We start from the raw sequence: 26,222 nt of genomic DNA, 5'->3' as shown, positions 1-26,222 counted from the left end.
AAAAAAAAAAAAAAAAATTCAACTGGACAGCACTGCTCGTATATACATGATTTTTAAAAAATAGGGGTGAGGAGGTATCCAATTTCAAAATCTAGTCTGAAATGACACGACTTTTTTTTTTTGAGACAGTCTCACTTTGTTGCCTCGGCTGTCGCCATCTTGACTCCCTGCAACCTCCGCCTCCCAGGTTCAAGCGATCCCCCTGCCTCAGCCTCCTGAGTAGCTGGGACCACACCCGTGCACCACCACACCCAGCTAACTTTTGTATTTTTAGTAGATACAGGGTTTCGCCATGTTGGCCAGGCTGGTCTCAAACTCCTGACCTGACGTGATCTGCCTGCTTCGGCCTCCCAAAGTTCCAGGAGTATAGGCGTGAGCCCCCACGCCCTGCTACATAAGGTTACTAATGATCTGGATGTCTCCCAACTACTCTGGATACCCATCGGTTTCGCTGCAGAAATATGAGTGTGTGTGATCACAGAGTGCTTCCCCAAACCCACTGGGGGTAAATCAGGAGACAGGACGTGGGCAGCTCATCGCCTTTCTAAACGCAGAACATTCCAGAACACATCAGGCACCCAGGGTGTCAGATAAAAGACTGTAAACTGATCATCACAACCCCCACTTTATAAAATGAGAACACGGAGACACAGAGAAGGCAAGGAACTTGCCCAAGGTCACAGTCAGTGAGTGGCAGAACCAGGATTTGAACCAACACTCCAGCATCGTGCCCCTAACCAAGGAACTATCCTTCCTCTCCCACCCTAGAGACTTCAGAATTACTCCTGCCTCCTTCACTACGGCCACCCCTTTGCACCCATTTAAGTACCATGACCACTTTTTCAAAATTAAGGTCCAGAGCTCAAGGTAAAAAGCCTGGTGCTGGAAGCAGAAAGCAGGGAAGCCGCGGGGGAGGGCTAAGGGGATATTTGGAAACTGGCAGCTGGGATCAGCCTGTGCCGTTTCCTGCAGACAGCAGACCAGAGACCAGCGAGCTGCCTAAGGCGCGACACTTAACGAGGCACTCAGGACAGGCACCAAGAGTAGGCGCCACCTTATATATTCTGCAACCTAGGCACCGGCTCTCCTGTTTTCCATCCTCGGGGTGGCAGAATATTTCCCCCATCCCAGAGTGGCGGGGGTGAAAGGGACAAGGAAGGATGGAGGAAGGTGGATGTGGGCTCTCTGGTCTCGGATGCAGGAGGTCAGGAGAGGCCCAGTCGCAGCAAGGTGGGGCTGGGGCGCTGCCTGGTGGTGGAGTGAGGTAGGGCCACGCACCCACTCCCCATCCTGAATCTAAGTCTCCTGCCGGGGGTGGGGGCGGTGAGGGTCACCTCTTCCTCCCCTCCCCTCTCACCCCCCCTCACCTGGCTTCTCCTTGGCCAGCTGTTTATCCAAGGCAAGGGTGGTCTTCTCCTCCTGAATGAACATTCGGTCGATCATTACCATCTCCGCTGAGGGGCTCACCCTCTGGGGTCGGGGGAAGAGAAGAATCCAAGAGTGAACCAGCAAGAAGGGGGAAGGGGCGTGAGCGATGGGGAAGGTGCGCGCAGGGTCCAAACTGTCCCCCTTGTGATCAGGGCTCCAGCCCCCCTCCCAGCCTCCCTCCAGGGGTGCTCCACTTTGCGTGCAGAGCGGGCGAGGGGAAGGGGCCATGTCCCAGTGGGCAGGGGCCCAGGGGCGAGGAAGGCGACTCTGACCCTACCCGGGACTCCTCCAGGAGCAGGAGCCGGTATTTATTGAGCATGGCCTGGGTGCGTTTCAGCAGCTGCGTGGAGACCGTCTCAAACTCCTCGTCCACTGCAAGGAAGGGAAAAGAGGCAGGGGCGGCGATGTTGGGGGCGCGCAGACCCGTGGATGGACACGAGGAAGGAGGGCGGGGCAGGGTCAACTTCGCGCACCGAGTAGAGTACCCGCGACTCCACGCAGGTGGCGCCCCGCCCCTCCGGCTGCAGTCCCCCAGGACATATAGGAGCATGTCCTGGGGAGGCCTTACCTTTGTGGTAGTCATTGGGGGAGGGGAGGGCGCCCTGGTAGACGTGGTAGGGTAGGAGGCGATGCAGGGCGTCCTCAAAGGAGGGGAAGGCCGCCTTGTAGTCGGGGTGCAGGACGGAGCCCTGATGTTTGTGCAAATGCTCCAGGAAACTACGGGTGGAGAGGGGAGACCACACATGGCGGAGTGGGGGAGAGCGGGTGAGGGCCAGGGGAAGCCCCTGAACCCTGAGCCCCAGACCGCAGCTGAATACAACAGGGAAGGGGAGGACTTTGCAGCGGTGCTCGCGTGTGCTGAGCTTGCTTGTTCGGTCTCACTGAGTCCCTGGAGCCGAACAAAGCAGTGCCATCGCTATCCCCATTTTACAGAAGGGGAAGGTGAGGTCGAGAAAGGGAAGTGAAGTCACTCCCCAGAGCACCTTTGGGAGGAAGAGCCCAGCGGGAGCCAGGCCAGAGCCTGGAAGATGCTATTCTGCCTCCCGCCACGTGGGGGCAGTGTGGCTCCACCCTGCCTCCTGCCTCAGTGCAGCCTTCGGGAGGGAGGGAGGCTGGATCCTGTCTTCCCACGGGGCGGCGGGTGTCGCCTGTGTTACAGTGGGTTGTCTATTGGCCATGTGACTGTCTCCAACCAGGCAGGCCCAACTCCATCCTCTGCTAAAGACCAGCAGCCTATCTGCATGAGGGGGCAGGGACTCTGGCACTCACTCCTGTGTTCCCAGCATGGAGCCTGGGGCCTGGGCACTGAGTGGGGACTTCCCTCACACTCCTAGGCCAGGCGCAGGGGCTCACACCTGCAATCCCAGCGCTCTGGGAGGCCGAAGCAGAAGGATCATGGGAGCCCGGGACCAGCCTGGGCAATACAGCATGACCCTGTCTCTACAAAAATTATAAAAAAATTAGCCAAGTGTGGTGGCACCTGCCTGTAGTCCCAGCTACTCCGGACACTGAAGTGGGAGGATCGTTTGAGCCTAGGAGTTTCACACCAACCTAGGCTGGGCGTGGTGGCTCACGCCTGTAATCCCACCACTTTGGGAGGCCGAGGTGGGCAGATCACTTGAGGTCAAAATTTCGAGACCAGCCTGGCCAACATGGTGAAACCGCGTCTCTACTAAAAATACAAAAATTAGCCAGGTGTGATGGTGCACACCTGTAGTCCCAGCTACCAGGGAGGCTGAGGCAGGAGAATCACTTGAACCCAGGAGGCAGAGGTTGCAGTGAGCAGAGATTGCACCACTACGCTCCAGCCTGGGCGACAGAGTGAGACTTCATCTTCAAAAACAAAACAAATACAAACCAACCAGCCTGGGCAATATAGTAAGACCTGGTCTCCACAAAAGAAATATGCATTTTTAGCCGGGTGCGGTGGCTCAAGCCTGTAATCCCAGCACTTTGGGAGGCCGAGGCGGGTGGATCACGAGGTCAAGAGATCGAGACCATCCTGGTCAACATGGTGAAACCCCGTCTCTACTAAAAATACAAAAATTAGCTGGGCAGGGTGGCGCGTGCCTGTAATCCCAGCTACTCAGGAGGCTGAGGCAGGAGAATTGCTTGAACCCAGGAGACGGAGGTTGCGGTGAGGCGAGACATCACAATTACAAACAAAAGTGGGAAAAAAAGTTGAATTTCCCTCTCAAAAAAAAAAAAAAAAAGAAATATGCATTTTAAAAAAATGTTTTTTAAAAAACACTCATGGTGGGCTGGGCGTCGTGGCTCACGCCTGTAATCCCAACACTTTGGGAGGCCGGGGTAGGTGGATCATTTGAGGCCAGGAGTTCGAGATCAGCCTGGTCAACATGGTGAAACCCCGTCACTACTAAAAATAGGGCAAGGTGGCATGCGCTTGTGGTCACAGCTACTAGGGAGGCTGAGGCAGAAGAATCACTTGAACCCAAGAGGCAGAGGTTGCAGTGAGCCAACACTGTGCTATTGCACTCCAGCCTAGGTGACAGAGTAAGACTCTGGCTCAAAAAAAAAAACCCAAAACAAAAAACACTGGTGTTGGAAGGAGGGCAGGAGAGAGGGCAGGCTGGCATCCAGCATGTACCCGTCCACCCACCCAGACTCCCATCCCTCCATCCCAAACACCCACCCATCATCCTCCAGCAGCCATGCCCGGCCACTCCCTCCCTCCACCCAGCACTTCACCCACCCACTGGGGCTCAGCACCAACCCTGCCCAGCAGTGTGGGAAACGAGGAGGGCACAGCCACAACCCGGACAGACCAAGCTGCCACCTATCTGAGCCCCAGCCTCTTGGAGCCACAGCCCACCCTCCCTCGAGGGAACCACACCGCTACCAAGAGGTGGCGCTGGGCTTGGCGCTTGGGCCCGCCGCCCCCACCCCCGCTTCTGGAGGGTGGCCCATGCTCCCCCGGTCTCAGGAAGGTACAGGGCAGGAGTGAGAGGGTGGGGTGTGGGCTCACCAGGCTTCCTTGCTGGGCTGAAGCGTGGGGGGCTTCTTCAGGCCACTCAGCTTGCTCTCGTACTGGGGGAAGAAGAGCGAGTGAGAGGCCTTTGCCTCGGAGAAGCCTTCTCTCTGCGCCCTGACCCGCTTCCCCTCCAGCCTGGGATGAAGACGGGGCAGGGGACCGGTGTCGCACCTGGGTGGGGGCCTGGCCTAGCGGTGGGATCCCCTGCCTATCACGATGAACCCCAGGGGAGACCTGGACTTGGCTGGGGAGCTGACAAAGAGGGTGACAGGCAGGCTGGAGTCCTGGGCATCCTCACCTGGTTCTCCTCTGTCCCCTCGCCCAGGGCTACCTTTGCGTGACCTCCCTCCTCTGCCAGATGCCTGCTTCCCGGTCACCATCCAGCCCAGCGTCCCTGACTCACACGGTCTCTCTCCCCACATGGCTCCTGTAGTTCCGCCCCACGTCCCTTCCTGGCTTCCCCTCTCGTCCTCGGTGTCTGCCCTCTGTTCCGTCGTCTCCGTCTCTGCGCCTCTCCTGGCCTCTTGCGCCCCGGTCCTCCCACCTGCTCCTCTCCTTGCCTTCCGTCTCCCTCCGTCTTCCTTCTCACATGCGGCCTCAGCCTGAGCTGTCCTCGCCCTCTCGCCCTTCCACTCTGGGTCCCTGATCTGCTCCGTCTCTGGTTTGTCTCATCTCATGCCTGCCTCTCCTATCCTGAGCTCACCATCTTGTCGTCTCAGCCCTGTCCTCCTCATCCTGTGTCCATGTCACCTGCTCTTGCCCCAGAGGCTGTCCCTCACACCTTCGCCAGCCATCTTGGCGCTGTCTCTGTCCCACCATCTCCGTGTTTCTGCCTCATCTCTGGCCGCCCGTGTGGGTGTCATCTGCCCTTCCTGTCCCTGCACAGCTGTTGGTGGTGTCCCAGCTGCCTCTGTCTGACGGTCCCAGCTTCCCCCTACCCCCATCTTCCTGGTCCCCCCTGCCCTTGCCAGCCCCAGTTCCCGGTTCCCCGAAGACTCCTGGTCCTGTCCTGACTCCCGCTCTGAGGGACCCTTACCTGCAGCCCAGAGGGCTTCCCTGGCCCGGATGAAGCGGCCTTGGCCACATTCAGGCTCGGGAGGTTGCTGGCAAAAGCCTTGTTCTCGGCCGGAAGCAGAGGAGGGAGGCCTGGGGGTGGGCATGGGAGAGACAGGGCCTGCAGTCATGGCATGAAGGCCCCCTCCTCAAATGGGAGCCCTACCCTGTACCCCACCGCTTCCTCCTGGCCCTCCGGCCCCTCAGATTTGGGGCCAGCCCTGCCACCTCCACCCTCGATGGGTCCTTGAGTTCTGATGCCCTGTGCTGGGTCCCACAGCCCTGCCCCATCCCACCCTCCTGCTCTCAGCCCCCTCCACCCATCTTCAGGACCCGTCTCTCTGGGCAGGGATGCGACCTCTCCCCTACCTGTGGTGGCCATGGGTGCCGGGGCGGGGGCGTGGCTGGGGGCGGTGGGGGTCCCGGATGGGGCCTGCCCGCTGACCAGCACAGAAGCAGTGGGGCTGGTGAGAGGCCCCAGGCTGGTGGAGGCCTGCGGGGTGGCAGGGGCCCCCGCAGCCTTGTTCTGGAGAATGATTCCGGACGGCACCTGAGGAGGGACAGGTGGATGAGGGGTGGGGGGCACGGGCTAGGAGTGGGGTGTCCAGACACAGCAGGGCGGGGAGAAACATAGAGCCGTGAGGTGGGGGGACCCCCATCAGATTGAGGGGGTGGGATGGGGGGGGCGGGGGGGGTGGGCGGTCCCTGCCTCCCATTACCTGGTGAAATCTCTCGAGAAGAGCCTTCGGCTGGGGAAGCGCTGGGAAGGGGGTGGTCACCATCTGGAAGGTCCGAGGAGGTGGTGGGGGGGGCACTGCCGGTTCGGGGACCAGATGGAGGGTTGGAGGGGGGGTGGGGGACTTGTGGGGCACCTGACTGGGTGCAAACTGGAGCTGGAAGTCGGATGGCGCAGGGGCTGGCAACCTGGTGGACGTCTCCGAGGAGGCGGCCACGGCGGAAGACGTGGAGGATGGAGGGAGGTGGGGGGCTGGGGGCAGCGGTCCCTCGGGCGGCTGGGACTGGGGGCGGAGAGGTGGCTGGGGCGGGCCTGGGGCAGTGGAGGCTGGGTTGCTAGCAGGTGGGGGAACGCCCAGCTGGTTCTGGATGACAAAGATGCCAGGCAGAGTTGGGGGGGCCTGGGGCGGAGGGCAAGGATGCAGGGCTGGCTCTGAGGGAGGGCGGGACACGCTCTGGGGCCGGGAGGGTGGACGGGAAGGGGGCCGGGCAGGGTGTGGGGAGGGCAGGTGGGGGCTGTCCCCCAGAGGGGCCTGGTGAGGTAGTGACGGGGACGAAGAGGGGCCTGGCCCCTTCAGCGGAGCCGCTGCCGGGATCTGGGCAGGGAAGGGAGGGAAAGGGGAGGCGCAAGGGTCAGAACCAACCGTGGCTCCCACTGCCCCAAGACACTGGGGACCCCAGCCATCCCCATCAGAAGCCCCTTTCCTAGCCCACCCCCGTCCTGAGAGAGGGGCCCGCTACGGCTGCCCTTCCCTCCCTCTCTCACCCCATGGCGTCCCCCCCGTCCCCATCTCTGTCCCGTACCCCAGCTCCTCCACATTTCTCTGGCCCCCGATCTCACCCCCCTTGTCTGCCCCATTCCCCCACCCCTCGCAGTTCCCTGGACGAAGGCGAGCCCTGCGGGGTTGGGGTGGCAGCAGCGGAGGAAGCAGAGGCAGCATGGCAGCGGCAGCAGGGGCACCATACCCGCTGCCCAGCAGGAGGCAGGAGGGCCAGGCGGGCGGCGAGCACAGCAGCGGGAAGGAGGGCAGGCGGGGCAGCGTCCCAGCTGCCAGCCCCCACCCGCCCCTCCAGCCAAGTCAAGGCAGAGAGACACCAGTGTGATGCTGTGTACCGTGGCTCAGGGCTGATGGCCACAGAATGGGGGCTGCCAAGCATACGGATGGCCACTGAGGGGACAGGGCCAGGCCTGGGTTCACAGCCACATGTGGACCTCTGGACACGGCGTGGGAAGGCCTGGGCCGCCTTCTACATGTCCTCGGCCCCTGCCTCTGTGTGCCTGTGTGGCCATGGCTGCAGGCCTACCTGGCCGCCACGTGAGCTTGCAAGTACAGGCGTGCCTGTGCGTGACGCACCAGACTCTGCTGAAGCCTGTGCCTGCAAGCTCACGCGATCTGGGGCTACTTCCGCCACACACGCACACCCACCTTGCCTAAAGCTTGTCTGAGACAGAGCGCCTTGCTCCTCTGGACCTCCTCCAAAAATTCATAAGCAGAGCAGCCAGTGGGTACCAGCTGTGTACCCAACACTGGGCTGGCACTGTGACGCTTACTGTCACAGAATCTACACCTAGTAACAGCTCATGCCGATCTAACATGGAGGGCTGGCCTCCCGCACCCATTCATGTGATCTCTCCCTAGCCCTGAGAGCAGTGGCAACAATGGACCCATTTCACAGATGAGACATTGAGGCCAAGGAGCCAAAACTGGTCCAGACCCTCCAGGCGGGGGAAGGCGGAACTGAAGCCTTTACACAGCTCAGTGACTTCTGAGTGGTTTCTCAAAGCTGACTGAGCCCAGGCTCAGAGGGCTCCCGGCCAGGACAGCCAGCGACCCCACACTCCAAAGCTGGGGATCTCAGCATGACATGAGACTCACCACCAGCTTCGGCCTCTAAGTCCCAGGGCCCTTCCAGCATCCCTTCCAAGCTGGGCCCTGAGTAATTTCTGGCAATTAAAGAACCAAACTGACCCAGTCAATCAATCAATCAATCCAGACATCTGAAAGGTTTGCCACCTCTAAGAAGGGATCAGTGAGCAGGGGAAGAGAGCTGGCCCACTCGACAGGTTCCAAGGGCTCAGGGGGTGGCCCACATACAGCGGCACTCCAACGCTACATGAAAACCGACAGGAATAAATTACAGGATCCCTGGGCAACTGGCTAAATCGGATTATGGACAGTGGATTTCACAACAGTCTCGTGTCAATGCTGTCTGCTTTATTTCTTTACTGTATGATGGTTAAGAGAATGTCCTTGTTCTCAGGGCTGAAATATTATACTAAAACAGGGGTAGGCTGGCCGCGGTGGTTCACTGGGGCTCAGGAGTTCGAGACCAACCTGATCAACATGGTGAAACCCCGTTTCTACTAAAAATCCAAAAATTAGTTAGGCGTGGTAGCAGGCACCTATAATCCCAGCTACTCTGGAGGCTGAGGCAGGAGAATTGCTGGAACCCAGGAGGCAGAGGTTACAGTGAGCCAAGATTATACCACTGCACTCCAACCTGGGTGACAGAGCGAGACTCTGACTCAAAAATAAATAAATAAATAAACAGACAAATAAAATAAAATATTAAGGGGCAAATAGGTATCACGGCTGCAACTTACTCTCAACTGATTCAGACAAAAATGTACACAGATCAAGAGCACTAAGGTCGAGGCAAATGCAGCAAAAGGCTGACCATAGGTAGCTGTGTGTAGCAGCCACCACCAATCCCCACCTCCTTGTATTCAGTCCCCTCCCACTGCTGGTCTTTGTGGCCAATAGAATTAGCAGAAGTGATCACATGACACTTCCAAGATTAGTTATAAAAAGCCTGTAGCTCCCATCCTGACCCTTCTCACCTGTTTCTATTGGGTCACTCACTTTGCAGGAAGCCAGCCTCTCCATGTCATGTGCTTCCTCTTGGAGAGCCCTCGTAGGGAACAACTGAGGCCTCCTGACAACAGCTACACAAGTGAGCGTGGGAGCAGGTTCTGTGGATCAGTGGGACCTTCAGATGACCACAGCCCCAGCTGACATCATGACTGTAACCTCGTGGCAGATCCAGAGCTAGAACCTCCTAACTTCCAGCTTCCTGATGCTTAGAGACCGTGTGAGATCTGTGAATGCCTGCTGTTTTAAGCTGCTGGGTTTTGGGGGTAATTTACTGCCTAGTAATAGGTAACTAATACGTCTTGTTAAGGAGTAAAGAACTCCCGTGAGCTCTTTGTACTAGTCCTGAAACTTTTTATGTATTTGAAGTCATTCAAACATAAAAAGCTTAAAGATAGGAAAACATTAAAAAATATTAATCTCATTATCATCAAAAGTGCATGCGCGCGCGTGCGCACACACACACACACACACACTCCCCCCACAACTTAAGTCATATGCCAAATGACTTGCTGGGGAAAATACTTGGATGTGGTCTAACGTGCATCAATATGGCATTTCCTGGGGACATGAACTGTGGCTCTTCTGTACAAAGGATACTTCAAGACTACCACAGAGAACAAGCAAACTCTCCGTTACTGCCACAGTGAGTACATAATGAGCTCCCTTTTGGGTAAAAATGGGAGAGAAATGTAACCCATATTTGCACTGGGTTGTATAGACACAAAGAACTGTAAAGGGATACAAAAATTAGGCCAGGTGGCCAGGCGCGGTGGCTCACACCTATAATCCCAGTACTTTGGGAGGCTAAGGCAGGCAGATCACCTAAGGTTGGGAGTTCAAGACCAGCCTGGCCAACATGGTGAAACCCGTCTCTATTAAAAATAGAAAAATTAGCTGGGCTTGGTGGTGCATGCCTGTAGTCCCAGCTACTCCGGACGTGGAGGCATGAGAACTGCTTGAACCTGGGAAGTGGAGGTTGCAGTGAGCCGAGATCTTGCCACTGCACTCCACCCCGGGCGACAGAGCAAGACTCCGTCTCAAAAAAAGAAACAAAAAATTAGGCCAGGTTCAGTGGCTCATGCCTGTAATCCTAGCACTCCGAGAGGCTAAGGCTGGAGGACTGCTTGAGCCCAGGAATTCAAGACCAGCCTGGGCAATAGAGCAAGATCTCATTACTACAAAAATAAAAAAAAAATTAGCCAGGCATGGTGGTGCACACCTGTAGATCCAGGTACACAGGAGGCTGAGGCAGGAAGGCTGCTTGAGCCCAGAAGTTTGAGGCGGTAGGGAATTGTGTAGCTGTGTTTGCACCACTGCACGCCAGGCTGGGCAACAGAGCAAGATCCTGTCTCTAAAAACAAAAAAAGTTAAAAAAAATTTTTTTTGATGATTGTACCATGTGAATAAAATACCGTATTTTAAAAATGTTTTAAATAAAATTGGCATGGCGGGGGCAGGGGGCTAAACACAAAGTCCATACCAAAATGTTGCTTCTTCTACAATATTTAACTTCGAAAAAACAAAGTTAGGCCTGGCATGGTGGCTCAAGCCTATAATCCCAGCACTTTGGGAGGCCAAGGTGGTGAACCACTTGAGGTCAGGAGTTCAAGACCAACCTGGCCAACATGGTAAAACCTTGTCTCTCTAAAAATACAAAAGTTAGCCGGGCATGGTGGTGTATCCTGTAATCCAAGTTACTTGAGAGGCTGAGGCAGGAGAATTGCCTCAATTCCTGAGGCGAAGGTTGCAGTGAGCAGAGATCATGCCACTGCACTCCAGCCCGAGTGACAGAGGGAGACCGTTTCAAAAACAAAAAACAAAACACAAGAAAAAACGAAAAGAAAAAAACAATTTTTACCAGCTGCTTGCACAATTACATGTGACATATTTTTCTTCTTTGTTCTTTTTTATTTTTTTGAGACAGAGTCTCGCTCTGTTGCCAGGTGCCAGGCTGGAGTGCAGTGGTGTGATCTCGGCTCACTGCAACCTTTGCCTCCCAGGTTCAAGTGATTCTCCTGCCAGAGCCTCTCGAGTAGCTGGGACTACAGGCATGTGCCACCACGCCCAGCTAATTTTTGTATTTTAGTAGAGATGGGGTTTCACCATGTTGGCCAGGATGGTCTCAATCTCTTGACCTTGTGATCCGCCTGCCTTGGCCTCCCAAAGTGCTGGGATTACAGGAGTGAGCCATGGCGCCCGGCCTCTTCTTTGCTCTTTTCTGTATTTTCTACATTCTCTAAATGAGCACAAAATTATTATTATTATTGGGTCTTCAACTGCTGGCCTCAAGTGATCCCCCCACCTTAGCCTCCCAAAGCAAAAAAGCTACCAAATGACTGGACAGTCCACAAAGAGATTCCCTCCCTCCCTCTCTCCCTCCCTCCGTCTCTCTCTCCCTCCCTCTCTATCTTTCTTTTTTTCAGAAATGAGGTCTTGCTATGTTGCCCGAGCTGGCCTCAAACTCCTGGGCTCAAGTAATCCTCCTGCCTCAGCCTCCCTCCTGAGTAGCTGGGACTACAGGCATGAGGCACCGCGCCCAGCTTACAAGAGATTTCAAGAGCCCCCTGTGGAGATGGCAAGATGCTCAGCTTCACACACCATTAGAGAAAACACACGGAGTGTGTCACTTTCCAGCCTGGCAAAGAGCAGGCGGGCTGCGAATCTGGCGTGTCGGTAAAGCTGCAGGACCAAGCAAAGCCGTCACCGGCATGAACCTTTTCGAAAAGGTTTAGCACTTTCCATAAAAAGGTTGGAAAGCTTATCCCTTGCATCTGGCAATTCTATTTCTAGAAATTTACCCTACAAGTATTTTCACACCTGTATGCGAAGCATGGGTGCAATAATTTTTTTTTTTTTTTTTTTTTGAGGTGGAGTCTCACTCCGTCACCCAGGCTGGAGTGCAGTGGTGCGATCTCAGCTCACTGCAATGCCCTCCTGGCTCACTGCAACCTCTGCTTCCCAGGTTCAAATGATTCTCCTGCCTCAGCCTCCGAAGTAGCTGGGATTACAGGCGCCTGTCACCACACCCAGCTAATTTTTGTATTTTTAGTAGAGACAGGGTTTCACCATGTTAGCCAGACTGGTCTCAAACTCCTGACTTCAAGTGATCACCTGCCTCGACCTCCCAAAGTGCTGGGATTACAGGTGTGAACCACCATGCTCATGAGTGTTGGTTGTAAATGATGATAAATAAACCCCCTGAAGTATTCCTGAAAAGGGGACTGAATAAAGAAATCATGGTGTGTCCATATCACAAAACACAATAAAGATATCAAAAGAAAGATGCAAACTACAGCCCACAAGCTAAGAATAGTTTTTACATTTTTAAATAGTTGAAGAAAAAAACATCATAAGAAGAATACTATTTTGTGACTTGCGAAAATTACATGAAATTCAAATTTCAGTGTCCTTAAATAAAGTTTTATTGGAACACTCCTGTGTTCATTCATTTACATATGGTCTGTGGCTGCTTTTGCGCTATAATGACAGAGACCATATGGCCCACAAAAGCCTGAAACGTTTACTCTTGCCTCTTTATAGAAAGTTGCCTGGAAAAATAAACAAGTGAATAAAAATCAAATAAGCAAAAACAAAGTTTGCCTGGCTTCGTTCCCTTCATTGCTCTTTCAAAATGCCCAACTCTGTTCTCAAACATTCTAATGTTAATATACTTCTAGCAATTCACAGCCATTAGTTTATTTAACTGTCACAGCTCTCCACAGTGGCCGCTGTTCCTATCATTCCATAGCCTAACAGAGATGCAAGCTGCTTGCCGAGGGTCACAGAGCCTGCAAGTGGCCAAGTTCTAACTCCCGCATCACAACAATCCTCCCCGATGGTGTCTGCAAAAACAAAACCAAAAAGAAAAAATCCCTGCACGCAGTACCCACTGGTAATGGCTCAAGTCACCTTAGGGGATTGTGACCAACACTTTAAAAAAACAGTGGAGGCTGAGCAAGGTGACTCACGCCTGTAATCCCAGCTACTTGAGAAGCTGAGGCAGGAGAATCACTTGGACCTGGGAGGTGGAGGTTACAGTAGGCTGAGATTGTGCCACTGCACTCCAGCCTGGGCGACAGAGGGAGGGAGACTCCATCCCCGCCACCCAAAAAAACACCAGTGGAAAAAGAATAGAAAATATTGATGTGTATCACACATTGTAATGACAGGCGTTAGTTCACGACACTTGTGTTCAGTGATATGTGTATATATACAAATACATATATGTATGCAGGTCCTGGGTGTCGACATACAAGGGAGTTCTCGTGCTGGGCACGGTGGCTCATCCCTGTAATCCCAGAATTTGGAAGGCCGAGGCAGGTGGATCACCTGAAGCCAGGAATTCAAGACCCGCCTGGCCAAAAAAAAGCCCATCTCTACTAAAAACACAAAAACTAGCTGCATGTGGTGGTGCACGCTTGTAGTCCCAGCTACTCAGAAGGCTGAAGCAGGAGAATCGCTGGAACCTGAGAGGTGGAGGTTGCAGTGAGCCGAGATCACGCCACTGCACTCCAGCCTGGGTGACAGTGTAGAAAAAAAAAAAAAAAAAAGGAATTCTTTTTACCTCAGCCTCCCAAGTAGCTGAGATTACAGGCACGAGCCACCATGCCCAGCTAATTTTTGTGTTTTTTAGTAGAGACAGGGTTTTACCATGTTGGTCAGTCTGGTCTTGAACTCCTGACCTCATGATCCTCCTGCCTTGGCCTCCCAAAGTGCTGGGATTACAGGCTCGAGACACTGTGCCCGGCCAAAATAAAGAATTCTTATCCCGCGTGGTGGGTCAAGCGAAACACAGGTCTGAGAGCCAGTGCCCTAAGATACGCTGCCAAGTAAGCAAAGCCAGATGCAGGCCACAGGCTTCGTGCTTCTGTTTATGTTAACACAAAGGGAAAATGTGCACACGTGAGCATGCACACACACACACAAATGTGCACACACACGCTGTCCAATCCACCTGGGTCCAGAGAGCACAGAGTCCAAGTGCAGGGGGTGGAGTTCGGACAGTAAGGGAGCCACTATTCTTACTAATGACAACGATCACCCAGATTGAGAACTGCTATTCCATGCATTCCTGCATATGCACAGGACAGCGGTTCTCAATCTGGATGACTCTGTCCTCGCCAGGAGACACTTGGCTGATCACCCAGCTACATACCCACCCAAGCCATCCATCTGTCCGTCCGTTCAGCCATCCATCCGTCCATCCACTTGCCCACCCAGCAAACATTCACCGACCACCTCTGTCACGCGGGACACTGCTGCAGGTACAGCTACTGTGGAGGGCCCTACCTTGTGCCTCCCCGCCTGTGTGTGTGTCCCCGAAGAATCGGCTAACCTTCCTTCTCAAAGGTCATCCACATAGTCAGGCCAGTGGCTCACCCCCGTAATCCCAGCCCTGTGAGAGGCCAAGTTGGGAGGATTACTGAGCCCTGGAGTTTAAGACCAGCCTGGGCAACATAGTGAGACCCCATCTCTCCCTCCCCCCCAAAAAATAAAAAATTAGCTGGGCGTGGTGGCACGCGCCTGTAGTCCCACCTACTTCAGGGGCTGAGGTGGGAAGATGATTTGAGCACGGGAGGCGGAGGCTGCAGGAGCAGAGATTGCACCATTGCACTCTAGCCTGGGCCACAGAGCCAGACCCTGTTTCCAAAAAAGTAAGCTGAGCTATAGCATCACTGCTGCAACTGCTAACTGTTCACTGATGCCGGCTCCGCGCAGCACCGTCGTGTGAGGTCACTGGCCTTATTCCCATTTTACATGCATAAACCATGCCTCAGAGAGCTCCGCCACGCACAGCTGGATTCACACCCAGGTCTGGCTTTCTCAAGCTCCCAGGGTTTTAATCCAGGCCCTAGCATTTGCCAGCTGGATAACCTTGGCAAGCGAATTAATCTCCCTGTGCCTCTATTTCCCCACCTGCAAAATGAGATGATACCACCGACCTGGTGGAGTGCCAGGCCGCCTGTGGTGGCTCACGCCTTTAATCCGAGCACTCTGGGAGGACAGACCATGGAGTGAGGAGGTAAGAGACCATGCTGACTAACACGGTGAAGCCCCGTCTCTACTGAAAATACAAAAAGTTGGCTAGGCATGGTGGCAAGTGCCTGTAATCCCAGCTACTCAGGAGGCTGAGGCAGGAGAATCTTGAACCCGGGAGGTGGAGGTTGCAGTGAGCTGAGATCACACCACTGCACTCCAGCCTGGCAGAAGAGCATGACTCCATCTCAAAACAAACAAACAAACAAACCAGATACAATTTTTCAGCTATCTAGGCTAGCCAAGTTCAGCACATGGTGAGGCAGTGGGGAAAAAGACACAATCATATATTGCTGATAAAGGTTTTAAACCCATTTATACTCCACGGGGGTGGGGGGTAATTGCCATATCTGTCAGACACAAAAATGCTATGCCTTTAGAGCCAGCAAATTCCTTTTGAAGAACTTATCTTAAAAAATAACATACATACAGAGACTTTCTCTGCAGCCTTGTTCATAATAGCTGAAGATCAGAAGTGACCTAAAAGCCCAACAATTTAGATTGGCTAAATAAATAACAGTACACGCCCACAGTGAAATACTATACAGTCATATAAGAGCATGAAGAATGGGGCCAGATACGGTGGCTCAAGCCTGTAATCCCAGCACTTTGGGAGGCCGAGGCAGGTGGATCACTTGAGGTCAGGAGTTCGAGACCAGACTGGGCAACATGGTGAAACCCCCTTTCTACTAAAAATACAAAAATTAGCCTGGCATGGTGGCAGGCACCTGTAATCCCAGCTACTTGGGAAGCTGAGGCAGGAGAATCACTTGAACCCGCGAGGTGGAGGCTGCAGTGAGCTGAGATCACGCCACTGCACTCCGGCCTGGGCAACGGACTCCGTCTCAAAAAAATAAAATAAAATAAAATGGCCGGGCACGGTGGCTCAAGCCTGTAATCCCAGCACTTTGGGAGGCCGAGGCAGGTGGATCACGAGGTCAAGAGATCGAGACCATCCTGGTCAACACGGTGAAACCCCGTCTCTACTAAAAATACAAAAAATTAGCTGGGCATGGTGGCGCGTGCCTGTAATCCCAGCTACTCAGGAGGCTGAGGCAGGAGAATTGCCTGAACCCAGGAGGCGGAGGTTGCGATGAGCCGAGATCGCGCCATTGCACTCCAGCCTGGGTAACGAGCGAAACTCCGTCCCAAAAAAAAAAAATAAATAAAAAATAAAATAAAAAATAAAAAAATAAAAGAGAATGAAGAATGGTCTCCAAGATCAATTTTTTTAAATAATAAAAGATACAATACTGCAGGCAGAGGATGGTACCCTTTTTGTAAAAACTGAAGAAAAGAATCCATATTTGATTCCTTTATCGCATTTGTCCAGATAACAAATGAGAGAAAACCACCGTGGAAGGACAGGGACCTCTGGTTCAGGAGAGGCGGGCTTTTCCCTGTGCACCTTTCTGTACCTTCTGAAATGTGAATTATCTGAATGCATCACATATTCAGGTGTGACAATTAGAATTTCAGGAAATAACAGTGTGTGTGTCTTGCACTCCTGCAGAGTGTGGGCTCCCCCAGGGCCGGCCCTGGTCTCAGGCAGCCATGATTGTTGGGAAACACTTGGGAAATACTTGGAGGGTGAAGGAGAGCTCTGTGTTCCACATTAGCAGGACAGAGACGCAGGCAGGGCGGAGAGCAAGGAGCGGGAGAGCCGGCAGGAGGGGCGAGGCTGGGTCTGTGCTGCGGACATAGGCTGCTGGGGTCCCTCTACCTGGGGGGCCGGAGCCGGGGAAGCCTGGCCGTCGGGAGCCTGATGGCCGAGGCCAGCTCCTTTGGCGACGGGGGTGGCCGGGGCTGGGTCTTGGGCGGGAGGCGGGGCGCTGACTATGACCGAGGCAGGCACGGAGAGGTGGGGGCCCTCTGCGGAGAGGGGCTGCTGGCTCCTCTCCTGCAACCGGCAGCCCACACAGGGTCAGGAGGCTGCCCCTACGGGCCCTCAACCTCCCCACCCGAGACCCCTGCCCCTGCTGATGTTCCCAGGGCTCCAGAGGACAGGGTGGTGGGCAGCCAGGTGGGCGAGGTGCCAGGCACAGAGGCCATGGAGGCCGGAACCCAGGCCACCCACTCCGTTCTGAGCTCCCGTCGGCCCCTCTACAGCTCCACCTTGCCCTGCCTCTCTCCTGCCCCACCTGCCTGTCCGTCCGTCCCCAACTCGTTCACTTCCTCTCTGAGATCCCTCTCCTTGCCTGTCAGCAGGCCAGCCAGTGCCTGTCCTCTGTCCATCCGTCCCTGGTCCCTCCCCCTGTCTGTCTGTCTGCCGGTCCCTCCAGCTGACTAATGAGTTGTCCTGCTCCTCGTCTGTCAGTCAGCCAGCCTGTCAATCCATCTTCCTGCCAGTTCGGCCAGGGCCCTCGGCCATCTGGCCTCCTCTTAGCCGCCACCTGTGCCATGACTGAGACCCTCCCCCTTGGCTGCCACAGTGCCATCCACTTTTGGATCTTGGCCCCTCGCCCCAGGGCCCTTCCTCCTCCCAAGCCCGCGGCCTCCTCTGGTACTTGCTCCCCTGCCCCGCCCTGCTTACCTGGGGCAGGAACATCTGCAGGGAGTCCTGAGTGAGGATGGCCGTGGGGGCGGCAGAGGGCGGCTGCCCCAGGACGATCTTCTCCGGGCTAGATGCCAGGCCGGGGCTGGGCTGGGGGGTGGTGGCCTGAGGCGGGGCGGCGGCCTGTGGGGTGGGGGCCTGCGGGGGCTGCTGCGCCTGCGGCTGCTGGAGACCCAGGGGCAGGGGTGTGCTGACCGCGGGGGGCGCCTGGGGGGCAGGCTGCACGGTGAGGACCGACGCGGCCTCCCCGGTGGCTGCGGCAGGGGTGGTCGGCTGCACCAGGCCGTCAGGGGTGTTGAGCATGGCCACGGCGCTGGGGGGCAGGGTGACCCCCTGGAGGACTGTGGTGGCGGCTGGCCCAGCGGGAGCTGGCTGGCTCTGCGTGGGCAGGCTGCCCGCGGCCAGCGACACAGGCATCTGGAAGAGCGCGGGCTGGCCCACCTGGATGGGGGCGGCAGAGAGGATGTGTGCGCTGTGAGCCCCGGAGTGGGGGGCCAACACGGGGCCCAGGCTCAGCGGGCCCGCCAGGTTCTGGTTGGTGAGGATGGGGTTCGCGATGAGCTGTCCTCCTGTGTGGGGGGCAGCGGCCGCCAGGATCTGCCCGCCCACGTTGGCCGGCAGGGCTGAGAGCGACTGCGGTAGCTGCACCGCGGGTGCGCCGGGCAGCAGGAACTGGTTCTGGCCCGGCAGCATGTGCTGGGCGGGGATGACGATGCTGCTGCCTTGGTTCAGGAGGTGGACGCTCATGGGCTTGCTCAGGGCCCCGGGGGGCTGCGGCGGGGCCGCGCCAGTGGTGGTGGCCGGCGGCTGCTTGAAGACGTTCGCCTGCAGCGCGGGCGCCGGGAAGCCCGACAGCACCACGTTCTGGCCCGCCTTCCCCGCCGCCATGAACGTCAGGTTCTGCGGAGCCTTGGGCTGCTGCGGGAGTGCCCCTGGCTCGCCCTGGATGGTGAGCGTGGCGCCCGCGGGCGCGAATGGCTTGGGCGTCAGCTGGTAGAGCTTGGGGGGTAGCACCCCCGCGGGCTTGGGCTGGATGGGCGTGGGCGTGCGATGCAGGATCACGTTGGGCGCCGGGACCAGTGGCGAGGAACCCAGGCCCGGGGCCACCGCCAGTGGCTGTCCCGAGGGAGCCCCACTGGACGCCGAGGCGGCCCCTGTGCCTCCGAACACAGAGTTCCCGTTGAGCGTGGTGGCCACGGCGGCCGGGAGGTTCTTCTGGATGACCAGGCCAGCCCCCTGCGGTGAGACGCCAGCCGACGCTAGGGTCACGGGCTCCGAGGGGCCGGCTGCCGAGGCCAGGTAGCCGCTGACGGGCACCTGCTTGGCCAGGAGCTGGGAGGTGGGCGTGTTCAGCGCCATGACGGGCTGGCCCACCACCTGGATGGGCGCCAGGCCCAGCGTGGCCGCCGTGGCGCCCCCAGGGCTGCCATTGGGCAGGCCCTGGAGGCCTGGGATGGGCTGCAGGGTCACGTTGCCCAGGCCCACAGGCTGCAGGAAGGGCTGGACGCTCAGGGCCTTGTTGACCACGTCCTGTGGCGGCACCAGGGCCTGGTGGGTCAGCACAGTGGGCGGGGCCTGCAGCCCCAGGAGGTCGGTGCTGCCCGGGAAGAGGGCCTGGGGCCCCGCAGCCACAGCTGCTGCCGCTCCAGCGCCTGTTGGGCCTGCCCCGCCATCCGCAGGCTGCAGGGTGGGCAGCTGGAAGGGACCCAGGTCCAGCTCGGCCTCGGCCTCCAGCGTCTGCTCCGTGATGTTGGCCTCTTGGAGGCTCTGCTGGAGGATGTCACAGGGCTGGTCAGCGCCTCCACCGCCCCCGCCGCCGCCCCCTGTCGCAGGAGAGCCCAGGATGTCATCTTCCAGGAAGTCTAGGTCCACACTGGGGGCCGGCTGGTTGGGCTCTGGGTTCAAGTGGTTGCCAGAAGCTTCTTGCACATGGAGCTGGAGGCCATGAAAGGTGGGAAGGAAAGAGCTGAGGTTAGCAAGGGGCTAGGCTCAGGCCACCGCTGTGGCAAAGAATGTTCAGGTGACAGGGCAGCCATGTTCAAGAAAGAACATTCTACCTGGCAGGGTGGCTAGCGCTTGTAATCTCAGCACTTTGGGAAACTGAGGTAGGAAGATGGCTTGAGCCCAGGAGTTCGAAACCAGCCTGGGCAACACAGTGAGTCCCTGTCTCCATAAAAAAATTTTAAAAAAGAAAAATTAGCCAGGCGTGGTAGCATGTGCCTGCGGTCCTAGCTACTTGGGAGGCTGAGGTGGAAGGATCACTCGAGCCCAGGAGTTTGAGGTTGCATAGTGGAGCTAGGAGCGTACCATGACCCTCCAGCCTGGGCCACAGGGCAAGACTCTTGTATCAAAAAAAAAAAAAAAAAAAGAAAAGAAAAGAAGGGGAGGAGAGGGAAAAAAGAACATTCCATCTGCAAGTGACTGGACACGGGATCAAATCCTGGCTCTGCCAAGGCCTAGCTGTGTAACATAGGGCTTGATCTGACCTCAGTTTCTCCATCTGTACCCATCAGTGAAACGTAATTTAAAAAACTATTGTTGGCCAGGTACAGTGACTCACACCTGTAATCTTAGCACTTTGGGAACCTGAGGTGAGAGGATTGCTTAAGCCCAGGAGTTTGAGGCTAAGTGAGCTATGTTTATGCCATTGCACTCCAGCCTAAGTGACAAGAGTAAAGACCCTGTCTCAAAAACCAAAAATAAAGTCCAGGCACGGTGACTCATGCCTGTAATTCCAGCACTTTGGGAGGCTGAGGCAGGTGGATCACTTGAGGCCAGGAGTTTGAGACCAGCCTGGCCAACATGGTGAAACCCCGTTTCTACTAAAAACACAAAAACTAGCTGGGCGTGGTGGCTCACACCTGCAGCCCCAGCTACTTGGGAGGCTGAGGCAGGAGAATGGCTTGAACCAGGGAGGTGGAGGCTGTAATGAGCTGAGATCCTGCCACTGCACTCCAGCCTGGGCGACAGAGCGAGACTCCATCTCGAAAAAACAAAACAGAAATAAATAAAAACAAGCAACTACTGTTTAAATGGTCATACGGGCCTACAACACTTACCTGTCATTACAAAACCTGAAAAGCTCTAAGAACTGAGACTGTTTTCATAGCTCTTTTGGCAGCAAAACCTGACCAGAGCCAACATGGCACTTTAGGTGGGATCCATCTACCCACACGATGTGGCTTTGTAAGTCTGGCCACCGAGAGGCAAGCGTGTGACATTACACACACAATACACCTGGTACCACTTTTCCAGAATTTGAGAAATTCGAAATTCCGAAATACGCCTGACCCTAAAGGTTTCCGACAAGCGGTCGTAGGTCTGGTGGAGTCAAGCTCACGTCAGCAGTGAGTGGCTCCCATTTGTGAGCTTTCATGCCAACCGCACCGTGAGCTCAATGCTTTTTAAGTGCTTTTCATGCTAGCCTGAACTGCAACCCAGCACACGCATGGAAAAATGTCCGCTTGCATATGTGTGGAAAGCCCCACAAGCAATACTTATGATACGGCAGTTTGCTTGTTTTGTGACGGAGTTGCGTTCTGTCGCCCAGGCTGGCGTGCAATGGTGTGATCTCCGCTCACCGCAATCTCTGCCTCCCGGGTCCAAGCGATTCTCCTGCCTCAGCCTCCCGAGTAGCTGGGACTACAGGTGTGTGCCACCACGCCCGGCTAATTTTTTGTATTTTTAGTAGAGACGGGGTTTCACCATGTTGGCCAGGCTGGTCTTGAACTCCTGACCTCATGATCTGCCCACCTCGGCCTCCAAAAGTGCTGGGATTATAGGCGTGAGCCACCGCACCTGGCGATACGGCAGTTCATCTCCACCAGTACCTGCCCAGATAACCCATCAAAACCTGCAGCTTCCAAGATTCTCAGTAAATCCACATGGAGGCCTCACAGTAGCACTTGCCACGAGAATCATCATCTATCATCAGCACTGTCATTACTACCGTCCATGCTGTCGTTTTTGGTGACAGTCCCCTGAGGCAGGTGCTGGTCCCTTCCTCATGCCACAGGTGAGGGTACTGCCTGGGTCAACCAGCGGTGGGTGGAGGGAGTGGCAGGCAGACGGGGCTCTCGCTCAGCCTCCAACCGACTGAGGACCAGGCAGGCCACTGTGACCCCCTCTTATGTGCCAGACGGCCACAGCCAACCTGCCCCCTGGGATATGTCTATGAAAATTCACTGACGTCGCCTTCAGAGAGTGTTTAGAACCTGACCACGGACCTCAGGGTATGTGAAAATGATGGTAACGTTAAGAAGTGTGATCACAAAATAGTAACAGGATCACCGCTGTTACTGGGCCTGCAGATGCATCAGTTATATAAATTATTGCATTTCCTCGCCATTTCTATTATGAAAGGTAAGCTATTTGGAAGATGATATAGTTGTAAGAGCTAAATGAAGATGACCGTGAAGGCCTGTCATGTGATAAGTGTTTGGTGAGTGAGCGTGATGATGATGGAGGAGGAAGGTGGGGAGGATGAGGAGGGGGAAGGAGGAAGTCAAGGCAGGGAGAGGGGAGGCTGAAGGAAAAGGAGGGGGAGGAAAAGGTAAGTGGGGGAAGTCAGCAGCAGAAGAGGGAGAAAGGGGAAGGGGTGGCCACTATGGTGTGGACAACTGGCACTTTGTCATGGGACCGGCACAGTCAGGCACACAGTAGGTGCTCAAAAAATGTCCTCTGCCTTGCCCGCTCTGGGCTTTGCTCAGCACCTGTCTTGACTGTCCAGGTGAAGACTAAAGTCTGTAGGTGACAAGGCCCCTCCCCTAGGTCACACCCTGCCATGGCTGAGGTGGGCAGGACCCCAGGCTCCTCCAGCCCCTGTTCTCCAGAGCAGTGCCCCTGTTAGCCCTGCAACCCACATCTGCTTCAGCTCCCCAAAACCACTCTGCACCAGCTGCTCCAGGGCTCCAAGGCCTCGGGGACCCCCACCTCTTCCCCGAGGGCCCTGCAAGGTGAGGTGGGCTTTGCCCGTGTTGGCCACATCCAGGGTCCCCCAGCTCTGCTCCGTTCTGCACTGCCAGGGTGGTCCAGCCACCCTCGGTGGCCCACCCCCTGCCCTCCTCCCATCAACAGCCCTCAGGAGATGAGCCCAAGCCGCCCTTCTTGCCTGCAGGGCCCCCCTCCCACTGGCGGCCTGGGGAGCTCAGGTGATGACTGGGAGCCACGGCACTTACCCCAGGACCTTCATAGAAGGCACTTTGGGCCTCCCCAGGATTATCCAGGAGGTCATCACTGTCGAGCTGCAACAAGACCCACCCCATCCAAGGTCAAAGGTCAGCAGGGCAGGCCCATGCTCTGGGGCAGAAACCAATTTAGGGTCACTCGGGACAAAAAGATGAGGGGTGGGATGGGAGAGGGCTGGGGGTATGGGAAACTCTGTCTGCCTGCCCCTCCCCGCCGGAAAGAGACCCCAAAGCCAGGGGCTTGGGTGCCTGCCTAAAACCCATGGCATCCCCAGCTCTGAGTCCCGGAGCCCAGCCTGCGAAGCTCTCCTGCCATGCCTGCCTCGAATTCCAGAACCTAGAAGCCAGCCTCCACGCCTCTGCCCAAGCTGTGCCCTGCCAGTGGCCCGTCTCTCCTGTAGCACAGCCTTCAGGAGTGGCCACCTGTGCCACCTCCTCCAATGGCTCCTGTCCCTTCTCACTGAGTACTCCTTTCCCAAGGCAGTCTGAGCAGACTGAGAAGCTGTGCGGTGCCATCTCTGGAAGGGCAGGGCCGTATCGGATTCCCAGCACCATCCTTAGCACTCGGAACAGGCCCTGGCATCCACCTAAGTGCCCCGTGAATGTCTGGCCATGGCTGGGGCCTCCCTAATTTCTTGTTCCAGCTGGACATCTCTCTAGAACCCCAACTTGGACATCCACCAGCATCACCTGGACTTCTGGAATCTTCCCCAAACTCCCAACCTCAGAAAATGGCACTAGAACCCACTCAGTTGCTCAAGTCAAAATCCAGAAGCCATGCTGGACACTCTCTGCCCCTCAGCATCAAATCCACCAGCAAGTCTAGTTGATGCCACCTCCCACATAGGTCACAAATACAGTGCCGCACGCCTGTCCTGCTGCCTGCACCATGGCCCAGGCCACCATCATCCCACTGCTCATGCCTCTGCTCTACAAATTATTTGATACCTCTCCTCTTTCAAGAGGTGGAGCTCAATTCTCCTCCCTCTGAGTGCTGGCCAGACTGAGTGATTGGCTTCTACTGAATACAGTGTGATGGAGGAAGAACGTGAGACTTTGGAGACTGGGTCATTAAGGGCACAGTGGGTTCCTCCTGTGTTCTTTCTCAGATCACTTGTTCGGGGGGAAGCCAGTTGCCATGCTGTGAGGACACTCAAGCAGCACTATGGAGAGGCCCTTGCGGTGAGGAACTGAGGCCTCCTGCCAACAGCCACAAGAATGAGTCCTGGTAGAAGCACATCTGCCAGCCCCAGTCAAGCCTTCGGATGACAGCAGCCCCAGTCCACAACTTGACTGCAGCCTCATGACGGTCCCTGAGCCTGAACCGCCCAGCTAAGCTGCTCCCAGATTCCTGACCTTCAGACACTGCAGGAGCACTAACAAATGCTGAAGGCACTACATGCTGGGATAATCTGTTACACAGCCACAGAGCTGCTCAGAGCTCAACAGATTTCCACTTTTCCTTATTTTGCACCATTCTCTGGGGAGCAAATCGAAAATGGCATTCTCCTGTTTAAGAGCCCATCAGAACTGCCTGTCACATTCAGAATAAAAATAACAACTCCTCTGTCAGGGGCTTCCAGGCCTGCATAACCTGGTGACTGTTCCCTGTTAGGTCTCACTTCCTACTAGTTTCCCCTTCAGTTTGGCCCCACCAGCCTCCTTCCTGTTCCTCAGCCACACCAAGCTCACTCCCACCTTTGAACCTGCTCTTCCCCCTGCCAGGAGCACCTGGCCTGGACACCTCCCTGGGGTCCTTCAGGTCTCCCCTTCAATGCCTCCCCCGTGTGTCCCTCCCTGACTACACTGTCTAAAGGGGCCCCTGGGACCCATTCATTTTCTTTAAAACCTCTTTCATTGTGCACAGGACATTATTTTATCATACTCTCCATGGTACTTTTCACCATCACCTTTATTAGTGACCCGTTTCTTTGTTTACCAAGGACGTGTACATGGTAGGAGGACCGGGGTTTACCGTGGGTTTTGTTCAAGGCTGTAACTCCGGTGCCTGGCGTTAGAAGGCACAAGAAGACATGTCTCTCACTGTCCCTCACTCCCAGTTATACAGCCCCCACCCAGGGAACGCCGCTCCCTGCACCAATGCTTACCTTCTCGGATCCATGCAAGAAGTCATTGAGGGCCTGTGGGTCACTGGAAGAGAAGAGGAAGAGACGCTGAGGAGGTAAGGAGCTGGGGAGGGGAGGGGAGGAGGGGGTTGAGACAGAGGGTAGTGGGGTGGGGAGCCCGTTACTCACCAAATCACGTCTAGTAAGCATCTCCCATCCTCATCATCCATCGCCACTGGATGGGGTGGGGTCAGGAAGAGGGCGAGGGAGACAAGGTTAGATTTTGGCAGCTTGCCTGGCCCCCTCCCTTCAGGGGAGCCCCCTGGAGGGGGTCAGAGTTTCTGTTCTCTTGAGTCCATGGGGTAGATGGGGACAAGGAACACCTCCCAGGTGCCCTCCCAGCCAGAAACCCCTGACCAGGGACAGGGTCCTTTTCCTCCCCCTCCAACTCTCCCAGCCCCTGATGATGATATCACCTGAGACTAAGTGAGTCCTGCCTGTGCTTCACACACACTGAGCTAATCCTCAAGTATTGAAGGAGGGGCCCTGCGGCCTAGGAAGCCTGGCTCCCGAGCCTGCTCTTCACTACCCTGCTGTCCTGTCTCCCTGGACATGGGGCGTGTGGTGAGAGTCTGCCCTACATATAAACGGGTAAAGGAGTGACAGAGCCAGTGTGGGCAACGAGAAGGGCTTTGTGGCTCAAGGCTCTGGGTGGTCCTTGAAGACGTCTACAGTGTGTTACCAAAGAGGAGGGTGGTGGGGAAACTGAGGTAGAAGCAAGGGAGAGGGGCTCATGAGGATGGGCGCTCTGAGTCAGAGAAGCCACCGGGGCAAGGCTGAGCCCATGATCTGAATGATGAGGATGAGGATGGCTAACATCTGTCGAGCGCTCGCTAGGTGCCAGGCACCGTCTGAGTGCTTCAGCGATGTTAGCTTGTGCCACCCCCACGGGGAAGGGATGGTTAGTCCCATCTGACACCAGGGGAAGCAGATGCTCTATGTATTTACCCATCCACCCTCCCATCCACCTAGGCTTTGTCCCTTCAAACACCCCTCCAAATATTCCTCCCACCCTCCAAAACATCCCTCCCCTTCCCTGCCTCCATCCATCCATCCACCTCTTCATCCCTCCAACATCAAACCAGCCCTCAGAAACATTTAACCAGCCAACCGTCCCTCCAAAGCTTCCTCCTTCCTCCCTCCAGCCATCAGTCTCTTCTGCCCTCCATCCTTCCACCCATCTACCTACCCATCCTCCATCCTTCCACCCATCCTTCCACCCATCTACCTACCCAT

General features: G+C 55.9%; 1 protein-coding gene across 2 annotated transcripts in view; it reads right to left on the bottom strand.

The window, feature by feature from the left end:
• The window catches only part of BICRA (BRD4 interacting chromatin remodeling complex associated protein), a 94,184-nt gene that overhangs the window by 2,293 nt on the left and 65,669 nt on the right, over positions 1-26,222 (bottom strand). The window contains exons 3-14 of one of the 2 annotated variants that reach the window (XM_017500425.2): positions 25,116-25,161; positions 24,969-25,011; positions 22,852-22,917; positions 17,654-19,609; positions 16,844-17,020; positions 6,193-6,804; positions 5,843-6,023; positions 5,457-5,566; positions 4,415-4,476; positions 1,997-2,145; positions 1,706-1,800; positions 1,368-1,470 (exon numbers count right to left, since the gene is read on the bottom strand). In XM_017500425.2, the coding sequence (XP_017355914.1) occupies positions 1,368-1,470; positions 1,706-1,800; positions 1,997-2,145; positions 4,415-4,476; positions 5,457-5,566; positions 5,843-6,023; positions 6,193-6,804; positions 16,844-17,020; positions 17,654-19,609; positions 22,852-22,917; positions 24,969-25,011; positions 25,116-25,156 (3,595 nt within the window). In that variant the 5' untranslated portion in view covers positions 25,157-25,161. The remainder of the gene's footprint in view (positions 1-1,367; positions 1,471-1,705; positions 1,801-1,996; positions 2,146-4,414; positions 4,477-5,456; positions 5,567-5,842; positions 6,024-6,192; positions 6,805-16,843; positions 17,021-17,653; positions 19,610-22,851; positions 22,918-24,968; positions 25,012-25,115; positions 25,162-26,222) is intronic. The other variant, XM_017500427.2, reaches the window with a different exon arrangement.

This window comes from Cebus imitator, unplaced genomic scaffold, assembly GCF_001604975.1.
Source record: "Cebus imitator isolate Cc_AM_T3 unplaced genomic scaffold, Cebus_imitator-1.0 Scaffold266, whole genome shotgun sequence".
Lineage (NCBI taxonomy): Eukaryota > Metazoa > Chordata > Mammalia > Primates > Cebidae > Cebus > Cebus imitator.
This window is presented reverse-complemented; position numbering and strand designations above follow the sequence as displayed.